The sequence below is a fragment of the Glossina fuscipes genome, unplaced genomic scaffold (assembly GCF_014805625.2).
Source record: "Glossina fuscipes isolate IAEA_lab_2018 unplaced genomic scaffold, Yale_Gfus_2 222, whole genome shotgun sequence".
Classification (NCBI taxonomy): domain Eukaryota; kingdom Metazoa; phylum Arthropoda; class Insecta; order Diptera; family Glossinidae; genus Glossina; species Glossina fuscipes.
In genome coordinates, this window is record NW_023998565.1 from 1,404,719 (window position 1) to 1,422,756 (window position 18,038).

Sequence of the window (18,038 nt, forward strand, 5' to 3'; positions counted from 1 at the left end):
GGTTTATAACCAATTCAAATACTTTGGTAACCATCATGGTAAACAAATCAGTAAAGAAGACAGACAAGAAAATTGAATGTTCTATTATTGACTTTATATATTATATACATATGTATAAAAGCAACATTAAAAACTGAAACCATGGAAGTGATCAAAACGCTTGGATCGTGCAGAATGATTTAATCGATTAACGTTCACGTGTAAATGCCAAGAAACCAAAAGTAAGTTCAAATTTTCAAACATAATGATAACATTATCACCTTCTTAATAAATTAGATATATCATGTGTTACTAGAGAGGGAAAGAAAAGTCCAGAAACAGCGAAAGAGAGGCTGTACATATAACAAGAAGAAGGAGAAGATGCCAGTGCAAATAATATACCACCAAGATTCCCATTTCTCCCAGGTTTATAAACTTTATGATTACTGCAAAGTGTTTCAATGTGAAAGATGTCCGACTTTAGCCGTGTTTCGCTGGCAGAGTTTAGTTTATTCAACCATCTGACGCCCTGGCAAAAGATTAATAAGGAAGCTATTAGGCCTTTGAACAGGCAGAGAAGGTAGATTGTTGCTATTACTTGTCCTAGTTTTGAGAATAGATTCTAATCATAGACATCAGACGTGAGGTACGATTTATTTAATAGTGATACCAAATAACTAGACGGGACCGCAATTTTGAAAAACGAATTGTTTCTTTGTTAGTGCAACTTGGACGTTAATACTGATTGATATTTAGAAACTACATAATCTTTGATGCCATTAGCAGAGTTATATATTATAATGCACTTATTACTCAATTTAACATGCTTCAATAATTTTAACTTAGCTAATACACTGTATACTCTACCTTTTTATTTTTTTTAATAAATTTCTTCTTTATATTTAGTCATTTGTTCCAACATTTTCCCAAACGCAGATATTTCCACTTATAAAAAGGTGCGGCCTTATTTGTTATGTGGCCGAAAAGTCTAAACCTGCTAATGTGGTCACAGCGTTGGGAGACCTCAATTTGCCACGTGACACTTGTCACTTGTGTTATATTGTGTCACAATTCAGGCTGAATGGTCCCCACTTCCATATTTAATAGGACTAGTGTTTTTTTCAATGAATTATTCGGTCGAAATATAGCTCAATACAACCTGATTCCCAATTGTAATGGCACACTGTTAGATCTTTGCTTCGTCAATTTCCCGAAGATACCTGTGAATTGCTGTTCACCTTTTAGTTTACTTGAGGATCCGTATCATTTTGCATATCCTCTCATTATTCATGAAACATTCTAACGTGCCAAGTCTATCTTCCTCCAATTAACGTTATGATTTTAATAAAACCAATATTTTATTGCTTAAATTTGACACTTCACACATTACGTTCGTTTTCTTTTCCGAAAATAAAATGTTAGATAGTTTAAAATCTCTTATGTATACTTAAATCTGGCTTTGTCGAGCTATGTGGTATTATTGCAATAATTTTTAATCAGTTCTTAGAACCAGGTGTTTTCTCTTTGCGTTAGAAGCGTAGTTTCCTTATTCGAATCTACAAATGTGAAAATGTACGTCACGTTGAGAACTATAGAGGCATCGCCAAGTTGAGTGTCTCATCTAAATAGTTTGAGCGAATTGTTATCAAGCATCCTGGTTTTGCTATTAAATTTTATATTTCTTCATTCCGGCGTGGCTTTTGGAAATGAAGATCTATTGTCACGAATCTCTTAGAGTTTACTTTTCAAGGGTTTTTTTAGTAGCCCTCGCACAGATGTCGTATCTACTGATTTTAGTGAAGCGTTTGACTTAGTTAACCATAACTTATTGATATTTAAACCTCAAGTCCTTGGCTTCCCTTTCTACCTGGTGAGTAGTACTTAGTACTTAGCTCTTATCTGGATAACAGATCATTCATGATTCTGTTTAACTCCATCTCCTCAAATGAATTGCCCGCGACGTCCCCTAGGACCCCAGTCATTTAGTTTATATATAACTTCCTCCCCCTGATTAAATCCAGCCAGAGCTTAATGTACGCTGATGATGGGTTGATAAACTATGCTTTAATGGGGAGCATAGATAGCCGAAACCCTCACCTCCAAGTGGTGATCCCCGGGCAACGGCTTCGGCCGGCGAAGAAGGGTTTAAGGTTTTGAACTACTATAACTCGGCGACGAGTTTTCTGAGAGATAGTGGAAGGGTTCGCTGGAAGATCAACTCTTCACTAATGAAGCTAATTACTATCTAGGAAGTTAATAGGTTATAGTACGTAGAGGTAGTAATTTAACGAGTGCGATCTACCTCCTCTGCCATGTCAGTGCAATGCCCGAGACTTATATATCTCGATGAAGAGTAGTTCCGGTGTTGGCTAGCCCGGATGGTATGGCCAATCCAAAGGCAATTACTCTGCTGCGCAAAGTACGTCTAAGGCTTTGTTAAATAGACTGGGAGCCACGGGAGTTAGGAGGCTCGCTCACTATGTATGCCTCCGGGTAAATGATGGGATTATGTTTAAAAAGTTGAAATAAAACTTAAAGAATTATTTTTAATGATAAAAAGGCTTTGGCCTATTTTAATGATAAAAAGGGCATTGACGGAAGGCTTCCCGTTTGGCCTATTTAAATCCCTACTCTACAATAAAAATTGAGAATTTTCTCTATAAATAATACTATAAAAAGGGACTTGGCAGAAGGCTTTTCACCCTTTTTGCCTAACATACTTTTTGAACATATATCCACGAATGCCTAGCGGCATTCCCCTTTTTGAATTCTTGTGAGTTGATCAATTTGTGAGCCCTGACTACTGGGTGCGGCCCTTCGGGGAGTACTCATGGTGGTTGTGGTTGGCAGTTCCAAGCTAAAGTGGAACAATCGAGTGCAGCTAGGCCTCACCACTGCCCAAAGTGGGGTTTATTGATCCATACGCAATAAACTGTTCTGGGCTCTGGTGCTGCTTAGGCCCCTACTCTGTGGGGATTGTCTAACTCGCCAGGGGCGTATATTACGCTTAAAGTGGCTTGGGCCACCGTGGGTTTAAGCCATTGTGGCAGGAACCCACGTTAAACCCATGCTACAAATCTGGGAGCTGATGATGTTAAACTGATTTCGTCCTTCTCCTTGGAATCGCAATCGTATCAGTTTCAAAGTGACTTGAACAATTTAGTTGCATGGTGCTCGTTAAATTTTCTGAAATGAAATCTAAAAAAATGCAAAAAGCTTTCTTTTTTAAGAGGGAGGTCATTCTATGTTGAGTATTTCAATGATTCGTAAAAGTTGGAAAACGTCGTTCGTCCGTGGATTGAGGGGGTCTATTCGACCAAATATTACGTTTTAATTTGCACATTAAAGATAGGTCCGCGCGTGTTTTCGGTGCGGTAGATAACCCTTTATGGTGCTGACATAATGTAGTGTTATTTCTATTTTCGAATTGGGAACTCAATTTTGCCAACTTTTTACAAGGCTTTGTAGGAATTGATAAATAGAATGGGTTTGCATCTATACACACATATAAAATAAAAATAAAAAAGCGCCAGTAGAAATGATGATCGTTTCTTCAAAATTTTTAGGTTATTTACCCAATCTAAGTTTATCTCACATTGCTGTACGTTTTTCCATATTGCGTGGTTTGCAATTTGCGTTATTTTGTGAGAAATGAAAAAAATCAATAGAAACCGTTTATTTTAAACTTGAAATGTATTCATCAAATAGTTTTATTAGAGAGTATTAAAACAATGTTAATTTTTTATGTTATGGATCAATCAATGCACAAAAATATATGTAATAAATATATCTACATATATCTAATCAATCTTCTTTATCACTAATCAATAAACAAGCTTGTGCACTTTTATTTTAACTTCTGTATTAATATTTTTTAAAAATATGTTGCTTTTTTTTATGATGATTTCTTCATTTTTGGTTCCAAAACTGTATGATTTGGTTTACATTTTCCTCTGAAACAATATGGTAGCGCCGCGATCCATTGTGTTTACCACTTCGGAGTTTTTAACCCGAAGAAGAAAATGACTCCTCAATGTGTTAGTCCAGTATGTGTAAGTCTTCGATGCCATAACAGTACATTGAATCCACATTGCTTAAGTTTCGCCAATTAATATCAATCTTTACACTGATTTCGTATAAATTTCCAGCAGAATATGCACACCAGTGTTTTTTTTAGTGTTCCCTTTTTATTATAGAAACTTTTTTATACTCCAATATTCAAAAGCATGTATACCAAGCGTTCCATATTCACAGTTACTTCTTTATCACTAACACAAACCATAACATCATGATTTCTTTTAAATTGAGTTCACTAGGCAAATGTAGTTTTTCAATATTCTTACTTGCCAGAGGATTTTTTGAACCGGAATCTTTTTGAAATTAGAAGTGCTTTCCCAATTGTTTAATTTCACCTATGTAACATACTCCCTTTTTGTCGCGAGCTTGCTAGCCACAAAAACTATTCTTCTCATAAAATGCCTTATTTTGATCTGTTACTTTTATAACTCGAGATATCAACGTATGATTGATCATATTGAATTTAAATTTTCCCCTATCCACATCTTGAAGTATTGTTATCAAACGATCTTATTTATCTGGAAATTGTGGAGCCAATTGGGCTAACATACGTCCTTTTTGACTTCCGCTCCTAACGTTGTTAATTCAAGAACAACATCTTCAAATTTCATTATAGGAGGCAAGTGATTTACTAAACTCCTCTCAGCAGATTCTAACGTCTTCTGCACGTCGTTTACGGTTTCCATGTCGCGCATATAATAAGGAAAATTTGAGTGCATGAAAGTAAACGGTCTTCAGCCGTCTTTTTTGGGAAATTTCCCCTTCACAACTTCACTACCGAAGGTTTACGATTAGAATGCCTACCTATCTAAACAGACCACATGTGGTTTCATTCGAAATTGCCACTCATCTAATCCTAAACTGTTCAATTGGGGAAAGTGGTTGTATTTCTTATATCATATTTCTTTTGTGACTAATTGCAAAAACTCGCAAACTTGCAAAAAATATATCGAATTATTGAGGGATTTTGTTGAAAATGGACCGCAGGCTCCGTTTGCTGGTTTTGCTGGAAAGTTGTTTTTGCACATGTAATAAAAATAGCTGTGCTTTTCTTTTCTGTATTCAAATTATCTGGCCTGTACATTTAATTACTTTAACTTACAAATATTTAGCTTAGAAAAATAATCGGTTTAAATCAAAATCATTTTTATGAAACCTTTGAAAAAAGAAAAAGCAAATCGTTTGAGTTGTGTGGCGGTTGCTATTCGTTTCGTAGATTTTCAGCAACATTGATTGTTTCTTCTATGGGTGCCTATATATCGCGCTTACTGGACCATTTAACCAATTTCAAACATTTTGCATCATGAAAATTGCATGAAATTACCTCCAAGTCAAAGCAAAACCACCATGAGTTGCATGAAATTACTTCTATGTTGAAAGAAAACCAAATTAAGCTGCAAGAAATTACCTTAAGTGTAGCAAATTTCTTTCAGTTTTATTTATTTATTTTTATGTATTATTATTTTGTTTACTTATTTTTATTTATTTATTTATTTACTTATTATTTATTTATTTATTTATATTAATTCATTTATTTTGAAATCTATTTAATTATAATAATAAATTAAATTTAAACAATTAATTAATGTTCGATTTTTTATATTAACTTGAGTGGTGAAAATTAGCGATTCGATTCCATTATGTAACGCTAATTACTTCAACGACTTTTCATATTGATGCGCTGTAAAGATAGACAAAAATAAGAATAAACATAAAGGCGTTAAAACTACTAGTTAAACCACGTACATTTGTTTTCATTGATTTCATTTATATTCTGCGGCTGCCATAAACGATTTTACTGATTTTATGCGAGATCACACGAGCGCGATGTTATTGAGTACGCCCAAAAGAAGTAATTACAATGGTGTAAAGAAGAAACTTCAAATATTATTCTCGTTAATTGAAAAGGTATTTAGCATTTTGCACGAGAGTCTCTGTATGAGAAAGCTGCTTTGCAAACAGTAGTCGCGTGCTCACAGTAAAACAAACGCGCGCGTCTCAAGACAATGGCAAGATTGCATGAATTGACTTCGAAGCGAAATAAAAAAAATTTTGCAATTTTAAATAAATATATGAGAAGTCTAAATTTAAAGTAATTTTCAAGAGAGAATCTTAAAAAGTTCGAATGTAAGAGCTTGCATGAGCTGAGATGGATGTTATAGATAAATCGCACAGTTTTGGGGTTAGCTGATTTTAGTTTAGCCATGCAGTAATTTATATGTGACAGTGAGAAAGGACGAACGACTCTTTTAAATTGCATAGTTTTCACAAATTTAGGAAAACGTCTAGTAGTATGGCGGGGCTAAAGTTTCTTTTGTTATTGAGTGATGTTTCAAGACAACCCGAAGATTCTTCGAGTTTCAATGTACGCATAATGCAGCGCGGCTAAAAAGAATAGTTTTTGTTTCACTCCCGTTTAAGGACAAATAATTACTGATTCACACAAAAAGATTAAGCAGGATACCACCCAAAATCGATGCTTAGGAAACTACAGAATTCAGTTTCACTGTCCTAGGGGGAACATTATTAATATATGCAGATTGTTTGCGATCGAGTCCAGTAAAATCCCTACTGCCGTCACTGCACCCGGACGAGGACTCTTTCGAATGACGGTAATGCCGTTTGGGTTAAATTCCGTGCTTGCAACGTTCGAAATCGGCGTACAGAGCGTCATTGGTCCTGATATGAACCCACGTGCGCTTGCATATGTTAATGACTTTGTGCTCATTGCCAAGACTCTAGAAGAACCCTTAGAAAATCTTCAGGATTTTTGCCGTCGCCTGTTATCGAAAGATTCCTGGGTATGGCTCCTTGTACCAGTATGCATTAGCCTAATATATGCTAATTACACCTGAAGTATTCTAAGGAATCACTCATTACTATCGCTTTACTCGTTTAGTATATTCATTTATTTTTTAACAATTGGATATTACAATAGTTTATATCATCATATAACTATGCACCGTTAGGATACACAATCCTAAGCATTCACAGATTTGTCTTCGCGGAAGGTAATTGTACGTGGGTAATCACGGCAGTGACGATATAGCACAAAACCTTTAGACAGTCAAAGACTTTCGTAAGGTAAAGTCGCTTCTTTGAGCTAACACTACTATAATACAAATCATCTACCTGCATTGCTAGCATAGGTTCTTTTAGTTTATTGGCATCAGTCAGTTATTAAATGTACATTTGAAAGGAGTATGGAAAGTTAAGCAGCAGAAAAAGATTTGAAATGATGAGGACATGGCAGAAACTAAAAGCTGTTTTGAGAATTTCGAAGAATTGTTGTATAAAGATCGCATCGAAATGACAAACAAGCTTGAAACTAACTGTATCGTTCTTGACTAACGCCACTTATACTGAGCATAAGCTCGCAGAGATTTTTTTTACATAGTTTAAGGAATTATTGAACGATGCGTTATGGCCGTTGTACATACACGTTAAAGCGGCGTGAACATTTCTCTATAAGGAAATCTATATTCGGTTACACTGCATATGCTTCGCCGTCCGCTATACCACTTCGCCTAGCACAGCTGTATACCCGTTTTGGTACTAATATACTAAAAGTTACACATTATGTTCATGCAAAGGCATACTTTACATGAAAGTCCGCATATTAGAGGAATCCTTATATGCGATGGCATCCAAAAGTGTATGGTCCAAATTCGGCAACATTGATTCCTATGTCAATTTACCATTACAGAGTAATTTTCATCATATTACTATTATTAAAAATTACATCTTCTTACTATATAAAGACTCAGCTTTCGTAGGAACGGTTATATGAGAGCTTGTTCAAAAAATTGCTCCAGCCGTGCCAAATTTTTCATACCCACTTCAAACTACCATATAGCGAGTTTTGTCAAAACAATTTCGAAAATTCGAAAATTTTTTCCTATATAACAAAGGCGTTAAATGGAGATGACAAAAAAGTGGACCGATCCAAACCATTTTCAATAGCGTCCAACCGTACCATATTCGTATTCTTTCTGAAATAATTAGGCCTTCATCTTCTTCCGTTATTTATTCATTTCTTGCATAGTGTTCGCGTTTTAAACCATTTCACGCTTTGCATGTTTCGCTGGTTAGTATAGCTTATGTCCGTTGCTTTTGATCACATCGTTTCACATATGTGTGTTTCGGCTGTACATGAGTAATTTCTTCAAAAATCTGTGCTTTTTTTCATTAAAATTCTTCTTCTTGGCTTTTAAGGACAATTAACGACGACAATTCGTCAATTATGTTAATAGCAATAGCAAAATACTGCCATTCTTTGGACAAATTGGTTTATATAACTATAATCACCGACTATTCCCTATATCTTAATATATGGTTCTATTAGTTTTGTATTTACACTACTAATACTGTTATTTTTATTTATTTATTTATTTACTTATTCCATTTATACAAGAAACTCAACTAAAAATTTTGACAGTCGAGTTTAATTGACTCTTAAAGTAAATCTTAAATTAATTAATATTAAACCTTAGAAAAGTACAAATAAAACAAAATAGAAGGAAGAAAAGAAGAAAAAACAAAAAACCATGTACATGACTGGCATAGAACCGCTACAGGACCAAATAGCGATTGAACCGTCGCAAAAATGCATAAGCTTGGCAACCGATAATAATTCACAACAATTCATTTTCGACTCATCGTGACATTTTAAGATTAAGAGCTAGTTTAAGTACGGCATAGGTAAATCGCGCTTATTAAGCAATGTTGCTTTAATGGACTTTAAAGAGTCCGGTAATGAAAATAAGTGATAGACATCATTTAGGTGCCTGCAAACAACTCTGAGCGGTTAAACAGCTCATAATTATACTTACATTGACTAAGCTTAACCAAGGTAAAGTGCCTAGACAAGCGGTTGGGGTCATTAAAGCTTATTTCACCAAGTAATGCAGGCGAGTCAATTGTACCATTTATTAATTTGATTACGAAGGAAACCCCAAGAACAAATCTAGGTTTCTCAAGTGACGGTAAGGATAACAGAAGAAACCTATTTTCATAGGGTGGAAGAGGGGCAGTAGGGTCCCAACCCAAATTTCTAAGGGCAAACAGCACGAATTGCTTTTGAACACATTGAATTGAATCTAGCACCTATATGAAGGAGACCACACAACTGAGTCATACTCAAGTATAGGTCTAACCAAACACATGTACAGCCTTTTAGTAATGTAAGGATCATCAAGCTCTTTGGACCACCTCTTTATAAAACCAAGGATTCAATGTGCAAGTTAAAATGTAATAGAACGCCTAAATCCAACTTATGCGAATCAATGAAATACTGAGTAATGAATGAGAAAGAACGGTAAGGTAATCATATTTGCTTGAATTTTGGACTGTAGTCTGAGAAATACTGAGAACTTTTTTTTTATGAGTAGCCACGACCAGTGCTTAGACTAAGATTGCAAAAGCCGAAGAACAGTAAGAAAGTTGTCTGGCATGAAGGTACCGTTGACAATGAACATTTGAATAAAAAGAAATCTAAATGTAAGTGAAGCCATTTATAAACAGGTACGAGTTTACACTCGCTCGTAACTTTTAGGTTGCTGTATCTACAAGAAACCGACGGCATTTGGAGAAAGCTCTTCGGAAGACGATGAAGAATGTCAGAATTGTTTTGGCCATCCAGAAAAACGACGTAAAAACCGTAAATTTGACAATCAAGATAATCCTCTTTTAGAGCAGAACGATAATTTTGACTACCTGCCAGCTGGCAACTAAAGAAATGATAAATCGTATAAGTCTTGTACATTGTTAAACAATTATTTTCTCTACTTTATTAGCTAGTAGTCTTCAATTTTCAATACTTGCATAAAATTCTTAGTTTTGTATCTATAGATAACATTAAAAAAATAATATACATATATTCGTATATATTTATTAAAAGCAATTTTAAACTCATTGATTTGATTACTAATAAAATAATAAAATGTTTAAATAATTAAAGCAAATAAACAATATGCGTAACTTGTATAGGTATAAAGTTCACAAACATTGTATTGAAATTTAATAAATTTTTGGGACACACCTGAAAATATATCTTAATCTCATATTAGAATTAAATAAAAATAATGCAAACGACAAATAGTTCACAATTTTTAAATTTAACAAAATAGATTTTTTGATGTTAGTACAACAATAAGTAAATTGAGAGCAGTCATTTGTCCTCTGAGTTTTTCAAATAGAATGCTTCATTATTATTTGAAGCATCAACATTCATTTGTTTAGCTTTAGCACGAGACCTCCAAATCTGAAAGGGAAAGTAAATATAAATGTGAAAAATACATGATCGCAAAATTGGTTAAGAATATAATGGGTAATACTGAAAAATCTCCGCAGGTTTTCCTGCACTTTCGAGCTTCTTTTTGTGGTCTGCTCTTTTCAAATAATTCCAAACTGTCATGTGGCTGATGTTTAGCGCATCTGTTATTTGCTGACAGCTTGTTGCCAAATTTTTTGGACTTTTTTAGTGATTGCGAAATGCATATTTGACATCGAAATTTCCGGAACGGAATTGAGCAAGGCGCTCCCGAGTTATTTCTTTAGTTACAACATTCTCACCGTACACTTCACAATTTTTTTGCAGCGTTTTTACCATTACCATTATATTAAAAACGCATTGCACAGCGTATTTTTTCGGATATTTCATTCATTTTGAAATCAATACAGCTTTTACATGATCAAAGAATTAGAAAATTATCTTCATAAAAAAATATAAGCTGAAATGACACCTTTTCAGCACACGTTCGTTTGCGACAGTCAGATGAGTGTTGCCCGATATCCCAGGCAGAACTTTCAATATGACCTATTATATATATATATATATTTGAATCCCGTTGTTTATAAAGTCTATTCTTACTAACGGAAATCGGTATTGGAGTGTACTCGCAATTATGTAGGGCATGAAATAAACATACCTTGATAGTGAAATCATCGCTAGTGGTCACCAACATCTCATTATCTTTAGGATTAAAGGCTACACTATTTACGACATCAGTATGCTTATATTTAGAAATAAATTCTAAGACTAAACTCTTAAAAGCACTAGCATCTAAGGCTATCGGCTTTTATTAAAAACTCTACCGCACTTGAGATTCGAACCCATGACCATTGACTTGCTAGTCGAGATTCCTCGCCTTCGGCTACTCAGGCGGATATTCTATAGTTAAGTAGAATATATGCTATGGCAAAAATGTTTGTGCTTGTGCGTGCGTTTGTTGATTAACAACCACTTGACTGCCTGCTTTCTCTTTCTCATTTTTTATATCGGTAAAAACTCAGTTTATGACTTTTGGGTACATTCTAAGATTATGACCTATAACTTATTTTGTTTAAAGAGGATATTGTACCTATACAATATAATTACAGTGAGTAAATCAAATAATTAATAAGTAGTTCTCTTAAGTCGGAGATTTTGGAAAATAGTAGTGGAAGCACATAACGAGTTTTAAACATAGGTTTGGGGATTACAATTTTCAGAATTATTTCAATTTGTTTTATAAGGGTGAAGGGGAGAAAAAAATCTTTTGCTTTTTTCTTTGCGTGTTCTATTAATGAATAAAGAGCTACACACAAGAATAGTTAGTTTTGATTGTTCTTACAAATAGTAGTGATAATAATAACCAAATTGTTTTCACTTCAAGAGACCCCCATCAACGTTGGATAGCGTTACTTTTGGCAAGTTCTGAAGTGTTACCGATGGAGTTGTTTTGACTGTAGCTTACCTCGTATCATTTTTATATACTCGGGCATTCGTTTACATCCCATGCGGCAGACTCGTTTTCAAGCAGAATATGTTCCATTTGTTCATATAATTGCTGGACCATGACCCACTTTTCTTTTACGTTTGTCGCCTTCGTTGAGAAATGCAGCGAACTGTGAAGGGAGTTATCCATCTGGATAGCCTCTATCATTTTTAATGTCTCTTTGATTCTTAGCGCTTGTTTTCTTTTAATTCGATCGAGAGCAGGAACCCTGCCTAATATGGATCCTTGGGATGCGGCGGTTTTATACAGTTGGAGATTAGGTTTGATTTTTTGATAGCCGTAAAGATCTCCTTTACAAAACAGGCGTGAACTTCTTTCGATTGGCGTTGTCACTGTTTGTGATTGTTAGATAGAAGTTGTTATTGATGTAGTGATTGATGGAATTGTTACACTTTCCGTTTTATCGCTGTTTTCGGTGACAATACAATATTTGTTGTTGTTTTTGAACGCGCCAATAACCGTACGAAGCCCTAGCGTCGAAATATGGAACTCACGTGTTCACTGTCTGGAAAGAAAGGCAATGATCTATAAGAAAGCGAAACACCGATAAGCGAACCTCTTTTTATAAGTTTTTTCCATAGCTCACAAAATAAAGGAATTATAAACAGAGAAAAGGTTCAGTCTGTCTGTGTAAAGTAAAGATGGCTTTTGCTTCATGCAGTCGGTTCTATGGTATACACATGACCAGGTATCCCTTACTGGTAACCATATAAAGCCTAAGAGTAGCTGTTAATATGTTCCTTAAGAAAGAGCATTTGTATTTGATGGTGTGTGTGGGTGCGAGACCGTCTTAAAGGATACATTGAAATATTTTACACCAATCTAAAGGATATCGTGTTGTATCGAAACTAAATCTCACGTTGCAAAATTTTTATACCCATCACCGAAGCGCAGCAGGACATGGTGTTGTACTTTTCATAATCATTTTCTTTGTTTTTAAATATTGTAAGAAAGCGATTTTGCTTCCTTACGAAAAACTAGTCCGTCCGCTTGAAAGTCCTCCCGCAATCCGCAACCAGTAAGTCCGATCTGTCCACGCATGCCGTTCTGTGAGCAATACACGAGCAGCCTCCTCCAACTTCAAATGCAAAATCATAAAAACACCCACCAATTATACTTGTAAAGTGAAAATCATAAAAACACACACCTATTCTTGTAAAATTAAAATCTCAAACACACACTAAATATGCTCATACTTGTATAAAGAGAAAATGTATAGACACATATTGCACAGGCCTACGCTAGTTAATCCATAGGAACACAATAGAACTCGTGAGTCATATAACTCAAACCCAAGTCAAACATAGGTATAAAACCATATGAAATAAGTAACATACAGAAATCTGTATGCCTTAAAATTGTATAAGCGAACGATAGAAACGCTTACATAATACGCATTACTGCATAAACCCCGTTAGGGTATATAATCAGGTAAACCCTTATGCTCTACAATGAATATACGATCAGACAAAACAAATAAACGTTAGAGTCACACATAACAATGCACACCAATACCCGTTCAACTCAGCAAACTGGTATTGCGTCATAGCTGCCCTACAGGAAAGAAGAATTCCACATTATTTGATTAATATAGTGGCTAGCTATTTTACCGGCAGGAAACTGAGATATGTTCGGCGACAATAATGTACGGCTCTTCTGTGTGGAACAAGGCTTTCGCTATCCCGTCATACACGAGAGACATACAAGCAGCTTACAGGCTATGCGCTCTAAGGGTGTGCGCCGGATATCGGACGGTGTCGGAGGACGCGGCCCTGGTTATCGCTGGTATGATGCCAATCGATCTGCGTGGTAAAGAAGGTCTGTATAAAGCCGAATTTCGCAGACTGCCAGCTGAAGCGGCTAAGCAGCGAGTAAAACAGCGTCTGTTGGAAAAGTGGCAGGAGCGCTGGAGCACAGCGAGTAAGGGTAGGTGGACGCATCGACTCATACCAGACTTACGGCCCTGGGTGAATAGGCAACATGGTGAGGTCGACTTTTATTTGACCCAGGTATTTAGCGGTCGTGGTTGTTTTCGATCCTATTTGAATAGATTTAAAATAGAGCAGGACCTGTTATGTAGTTTTTGTAAGTGCATAGACGACGCTGAACATGTTTTCTTTGTCTGTCCGAAATACTATAACGAACGACAGAGACTACAGACGGAAATTGGAGTGTTACCTCTCCCCGACACTCTTGTGACAAATATGTTGCATGACCTCAAAATATGGAAGGCAGTAGAGATGTTCGCCGCAAACATTATGCGTAAACAAAGACACGAAGAGCGTCATCGTAGGCTTTTAAGTAGTGCCTAAACGGCTACCCTCCCTGTGAAGGTATACCTAAACGGTCGTGCCACAGGGTAGGGAATAGGAGAGGTGGTTTTTAGCGGGTTAAAGTCTCGCACTACCCTAAAGGGCGCCTTTTGATGGTCTTCCACCTCCCAAAAAAAAAAAAAAAAAAAAAAAAAAACCAATACCCGTAGGCGCAAAGAGCACAAACACACACACAATATGTACAAAGACACGATCACACATGTAGAAACACACAAAAAAAAAGCAAACAAGCATATGAAAACACAGTGGTATAGGAAGGCACAAGCACTCACATACCTAACGGTGATTAAATCACGCGTTTTGGTACCTGAGTGCCTAGCGAGTAGACATTTGAAAAAACGTAGTAATAAGCTAGTTGTAAGTTGGTTTTAAGTTGTGTACAAGTAGGATCATGCGAGTCGTAACCAAGGTTGCGACTACAGCCAACCTAAGCTAAGCATACACATAAGCATAGTACCTCAAAACTCATGTAAACACATAGAACATGTTGGCAATAGGACAAGCGAGTGAGACTCAGGCTATAAAAGAGAGAGGTTTTAATGTACGTTATCATGACAATGATACCAATAAATTTACTGAGATTTGATGTACATTTATTATGCGTGTCTACCGATTATTTGCTAAGCTAAAAACAATAGCGGCTTGAGCGGCGCATCGCACAGACTCTTTCATTTTTGTGTCATAGCCGTCTAAGGAGGTAAGTGCCCACGGACAAATCGACAAGTTGACCTTTATTAAGAGTTTTTTTTCTGACTTACGGATAGGGGATGTGCTGGTTCAGCTTAATCGCCATCCCTGAAGGACTGGGGGGAACGTCTTTTCTTTTTACACTCGAAGGACCATCCAGAAACGAACTGGCGGCCTAGGCAGCTATGACACTAGCACCATTTTCGTTCTCTGTAGCGCGTCGCGATAGTCCAAAAGGAAAATTTTAATACTACAAGAAGTTAACCTCTCATCACGTGCAAGCCACACCAGAAGTCGGGTCACCTCGCTGGTTCCTTGCCATAGCCCATTTCTACACACATTGCTGTACTTCTATCCAGTAAAGAGCAAACAATAAATCAAGGAAATTATACACCATTCCCCCCGAAGGTCCGGATTATTCATTCTAAATTTTCTTGCAACAAATCCTGGATTGACTGAGTCATACCCCGCCCAAGGAAACTCGTTACAATATTATTACTGCAGCGGTATAAATTTGTGGTGTGTATAATTTTTAATATAATAAATCGCTTTTCCTTGCACGTCTTTGCAATTTCGCTTACCATATTTGCTTTTCTTACTCCTGACCATGGATGGGCCGTTTTTAACATAGATGGCACGTTAATACCATTAATGGATTAATTGCAATAATGTAATGTTATTGCAAATTAGTTTAAAAAAAGATAATAATAAAACCTTTTTCTCTTTTTATATGCAACTTGTAAATGGCCGCTTATTTACTTTAAAGCTGACTTGGTAATGAGATCAAAAGAAACTTGCGATCAAAATAGCTAAATTCAAAATAGAAAGCTTATAAAATCTTATTAAACAGTCTTAAACATTCTTAAACACTGTAACGTCCGCGAGTAAAATTCAGGGGAGGGGGTTGATCAGTCTGCTTTTACCGCAACAGTCACAATAACGATATGCCGTTATATGACATCGCGTGATTTTGCGGTTTGTTCCTTCTTTTTTTGCAAGAATAGCGGCTAGCCGTTAGGTAGCAACGCAAAAGAAAAAGAAAAAAAAAAGGAAAAAATAAATCATGCGAAGAGATTAGGTTTTGCCTTGATTGATTTGTCTGCTAATAAGAGTCGCGTAAGAACAGTCAAATGCGCAGCTTCGTCCATTCCGCAGATCTTTTTCAAATCGCATCTCAAGTTATAACTCTAAAATAAAAACTTTGTAAAGAATATGTTTAATCAAAATATAAAAAGAAAAAATATAGTATGTTGCAAGTTATAGAAGGTTTTACACATAACAAAAACAAAGTTAGAGGCACCTAAGAAGTGTTGTGTCATAAACGCACATACGAGCAAAAATGTTTTGATACAATATATACATGAACAGTTTGATCTATATTCAATATGAGGATTGAGCGAAAGGAAAGGAAGGAAACAATGTATAAGAAAAAAGGTATAAGGTGGTATTACAAAACTACAACTATTTGAGTATTTGCTAATAACATTCTTGAGAAGAAAGGGAAAAAGGAAAAAGAAACTTTTAAGAGAAGAAAATTTCAAAGTTTTTCTACTGCTTTACTTTTCCTTCTCTTATGGTTTAAACGAAGAAGTAAACAAATGTCATCTAACAAATATTAAGATCATCACTTTGTAAGAAATATAAAAAGAAACGATATGTGTATATGTGAATATAATTGCAAATATTAGATGACCTTTTTACCATTATTCAGTCATTAAATAAACATACTTATGTACATGTTGAAAGAAATAAATAACATATATATTTATATAGGTACATAAATAAATTAAATACCCATACCCTTACTTACAACTAACAGCATTAACTGATCCATTTTTTTTTTAACACATATAAATGCCTTTATATCATTATCGAGAAACAACACGAATCAGAAACGAAACAAAAGAAAACACAAATAATAAATTTTGTTCTACTAGAGGAATGAAAGAGTTTTTAAGCACCTAATGTTGAGACATGTGAAAAAGCTGCTTTGTAAAATTTTCAAAATTTGTAGTAAACCAACAAACAGTGAAAATAAAATTCTTGCAGTTTTATTACTACGGTTTGCTAGAAACACGTATGTAAAACGGAAAACAAAGCTATCAGTGAAATTGCCCATGAAATGAATCAAGATATGAAGAAGCGAAACATTCCAAAGAAGCTAACTTACTCAAGATGAAAACCTAGGAACATTCACAACGTTTCAGAAAATTGCTAATGAATTGATTCTCGAGCAAACGTGTAAAAAGCTCGGTTTAACCAAAGAACAGTTGAAAAAGAAAAGCTGGAGGGTGTTTTAAAATATTTGATAAAACCACTGCTTATGGCCACACCATGTGCCGTTGCTACCGCTGAAGAAGGTGCTTACTGGAGGAAGGGTAAGGAAGCGCAGCGGTTCTTTTCGTTTGGACAAAATGCGGTAAGGGCTGGGGCTGCTACTTAATAAGGAAAGCGCAGGTATTTAGACGCCTTTTTTTTTGTTGGTTTCTGTTTACACATGAACCGCGATGAGCGGCTGAAGTGAGCGTGCTATCGCAGAAAGATAGGGGGACATTAGATGGATACAGACGGACGAAAAAAAAGACCCACGCATGACGTACCGGACAGACGACATAATTGTATAATGGGACTAGAAGACCTTTTGTTTTATTTTGTTTTTATTTCTTTTTACCAGTTAGTTTGGTTTTATCAGTAGTTAATGTTTCTTTTTGTGATGCGGATTTACGGGCCGGGTGCAGCTGCCCTACCGATCAAGAGCTAGGTCGCGCTACTAAAAAAATTGCGTTACAAATGGCGCCCAACGTGGGGCCAGTTAAACGGTTTTTTTTCCAAATTATACCATACAGCTGCACACGTCTGCATCGCCCGCGCACACAAAATTTTAAACATTACAACACTTCTAAACACTTTGAAATAACAGGGGAATTCGACATAGAAAGCATATAAAATCGAATTTAAAGTGCGTTGCTGTAACCCTTGTTACAATCAATTGCAAACCGTTCAGTACGTTGAAATTTGTTATTCAATTATTTTGTAGACGTCCTCTATTAGCCTCATTTCATGATGCGAAACATTCGATTGTTTGGTTGTCACTATTGGTTGTCACTATTAGTAAAACTGGAGATAAATTCATCTTAACTCGACTTGACTGTAAAGGACAAGTAGAAATCATTTTTTGGCTTAA

The 18,038-nt window shown here is 35.7% G+C and overlaps 1 protein-coding gene across 1 annotated transcript; it reads left to right on the forward strand.

Annotated features, from left to right (window-relative positions):
* Nucleotides 1-9,360: 9,360 nt before the first annotated feature.
* Nucleotides 9,361-9,868, forward strand: LOC119642443 (E3 ubiquitin-protein ligase PPP1R11-like). Its single transcript, XM_038041599.1, has 3 exons — nucleotides 9,361-9,378; nucleotides 9,447-9,555; nucleotides 9,611-9,868. Exons 1-3 carry the CDS (start codon nucleotides 9,361-9,363, stop codon nucleotides 9,787-9,789), a joined length of 306 nt encoding a protein of 101 aa, XP_037897527.1. The 3' UTR covers nucleotides 9,790-9,868.
* Nucleotides 9,869-18,038: the final 8,170 nt, after the last annotated feature.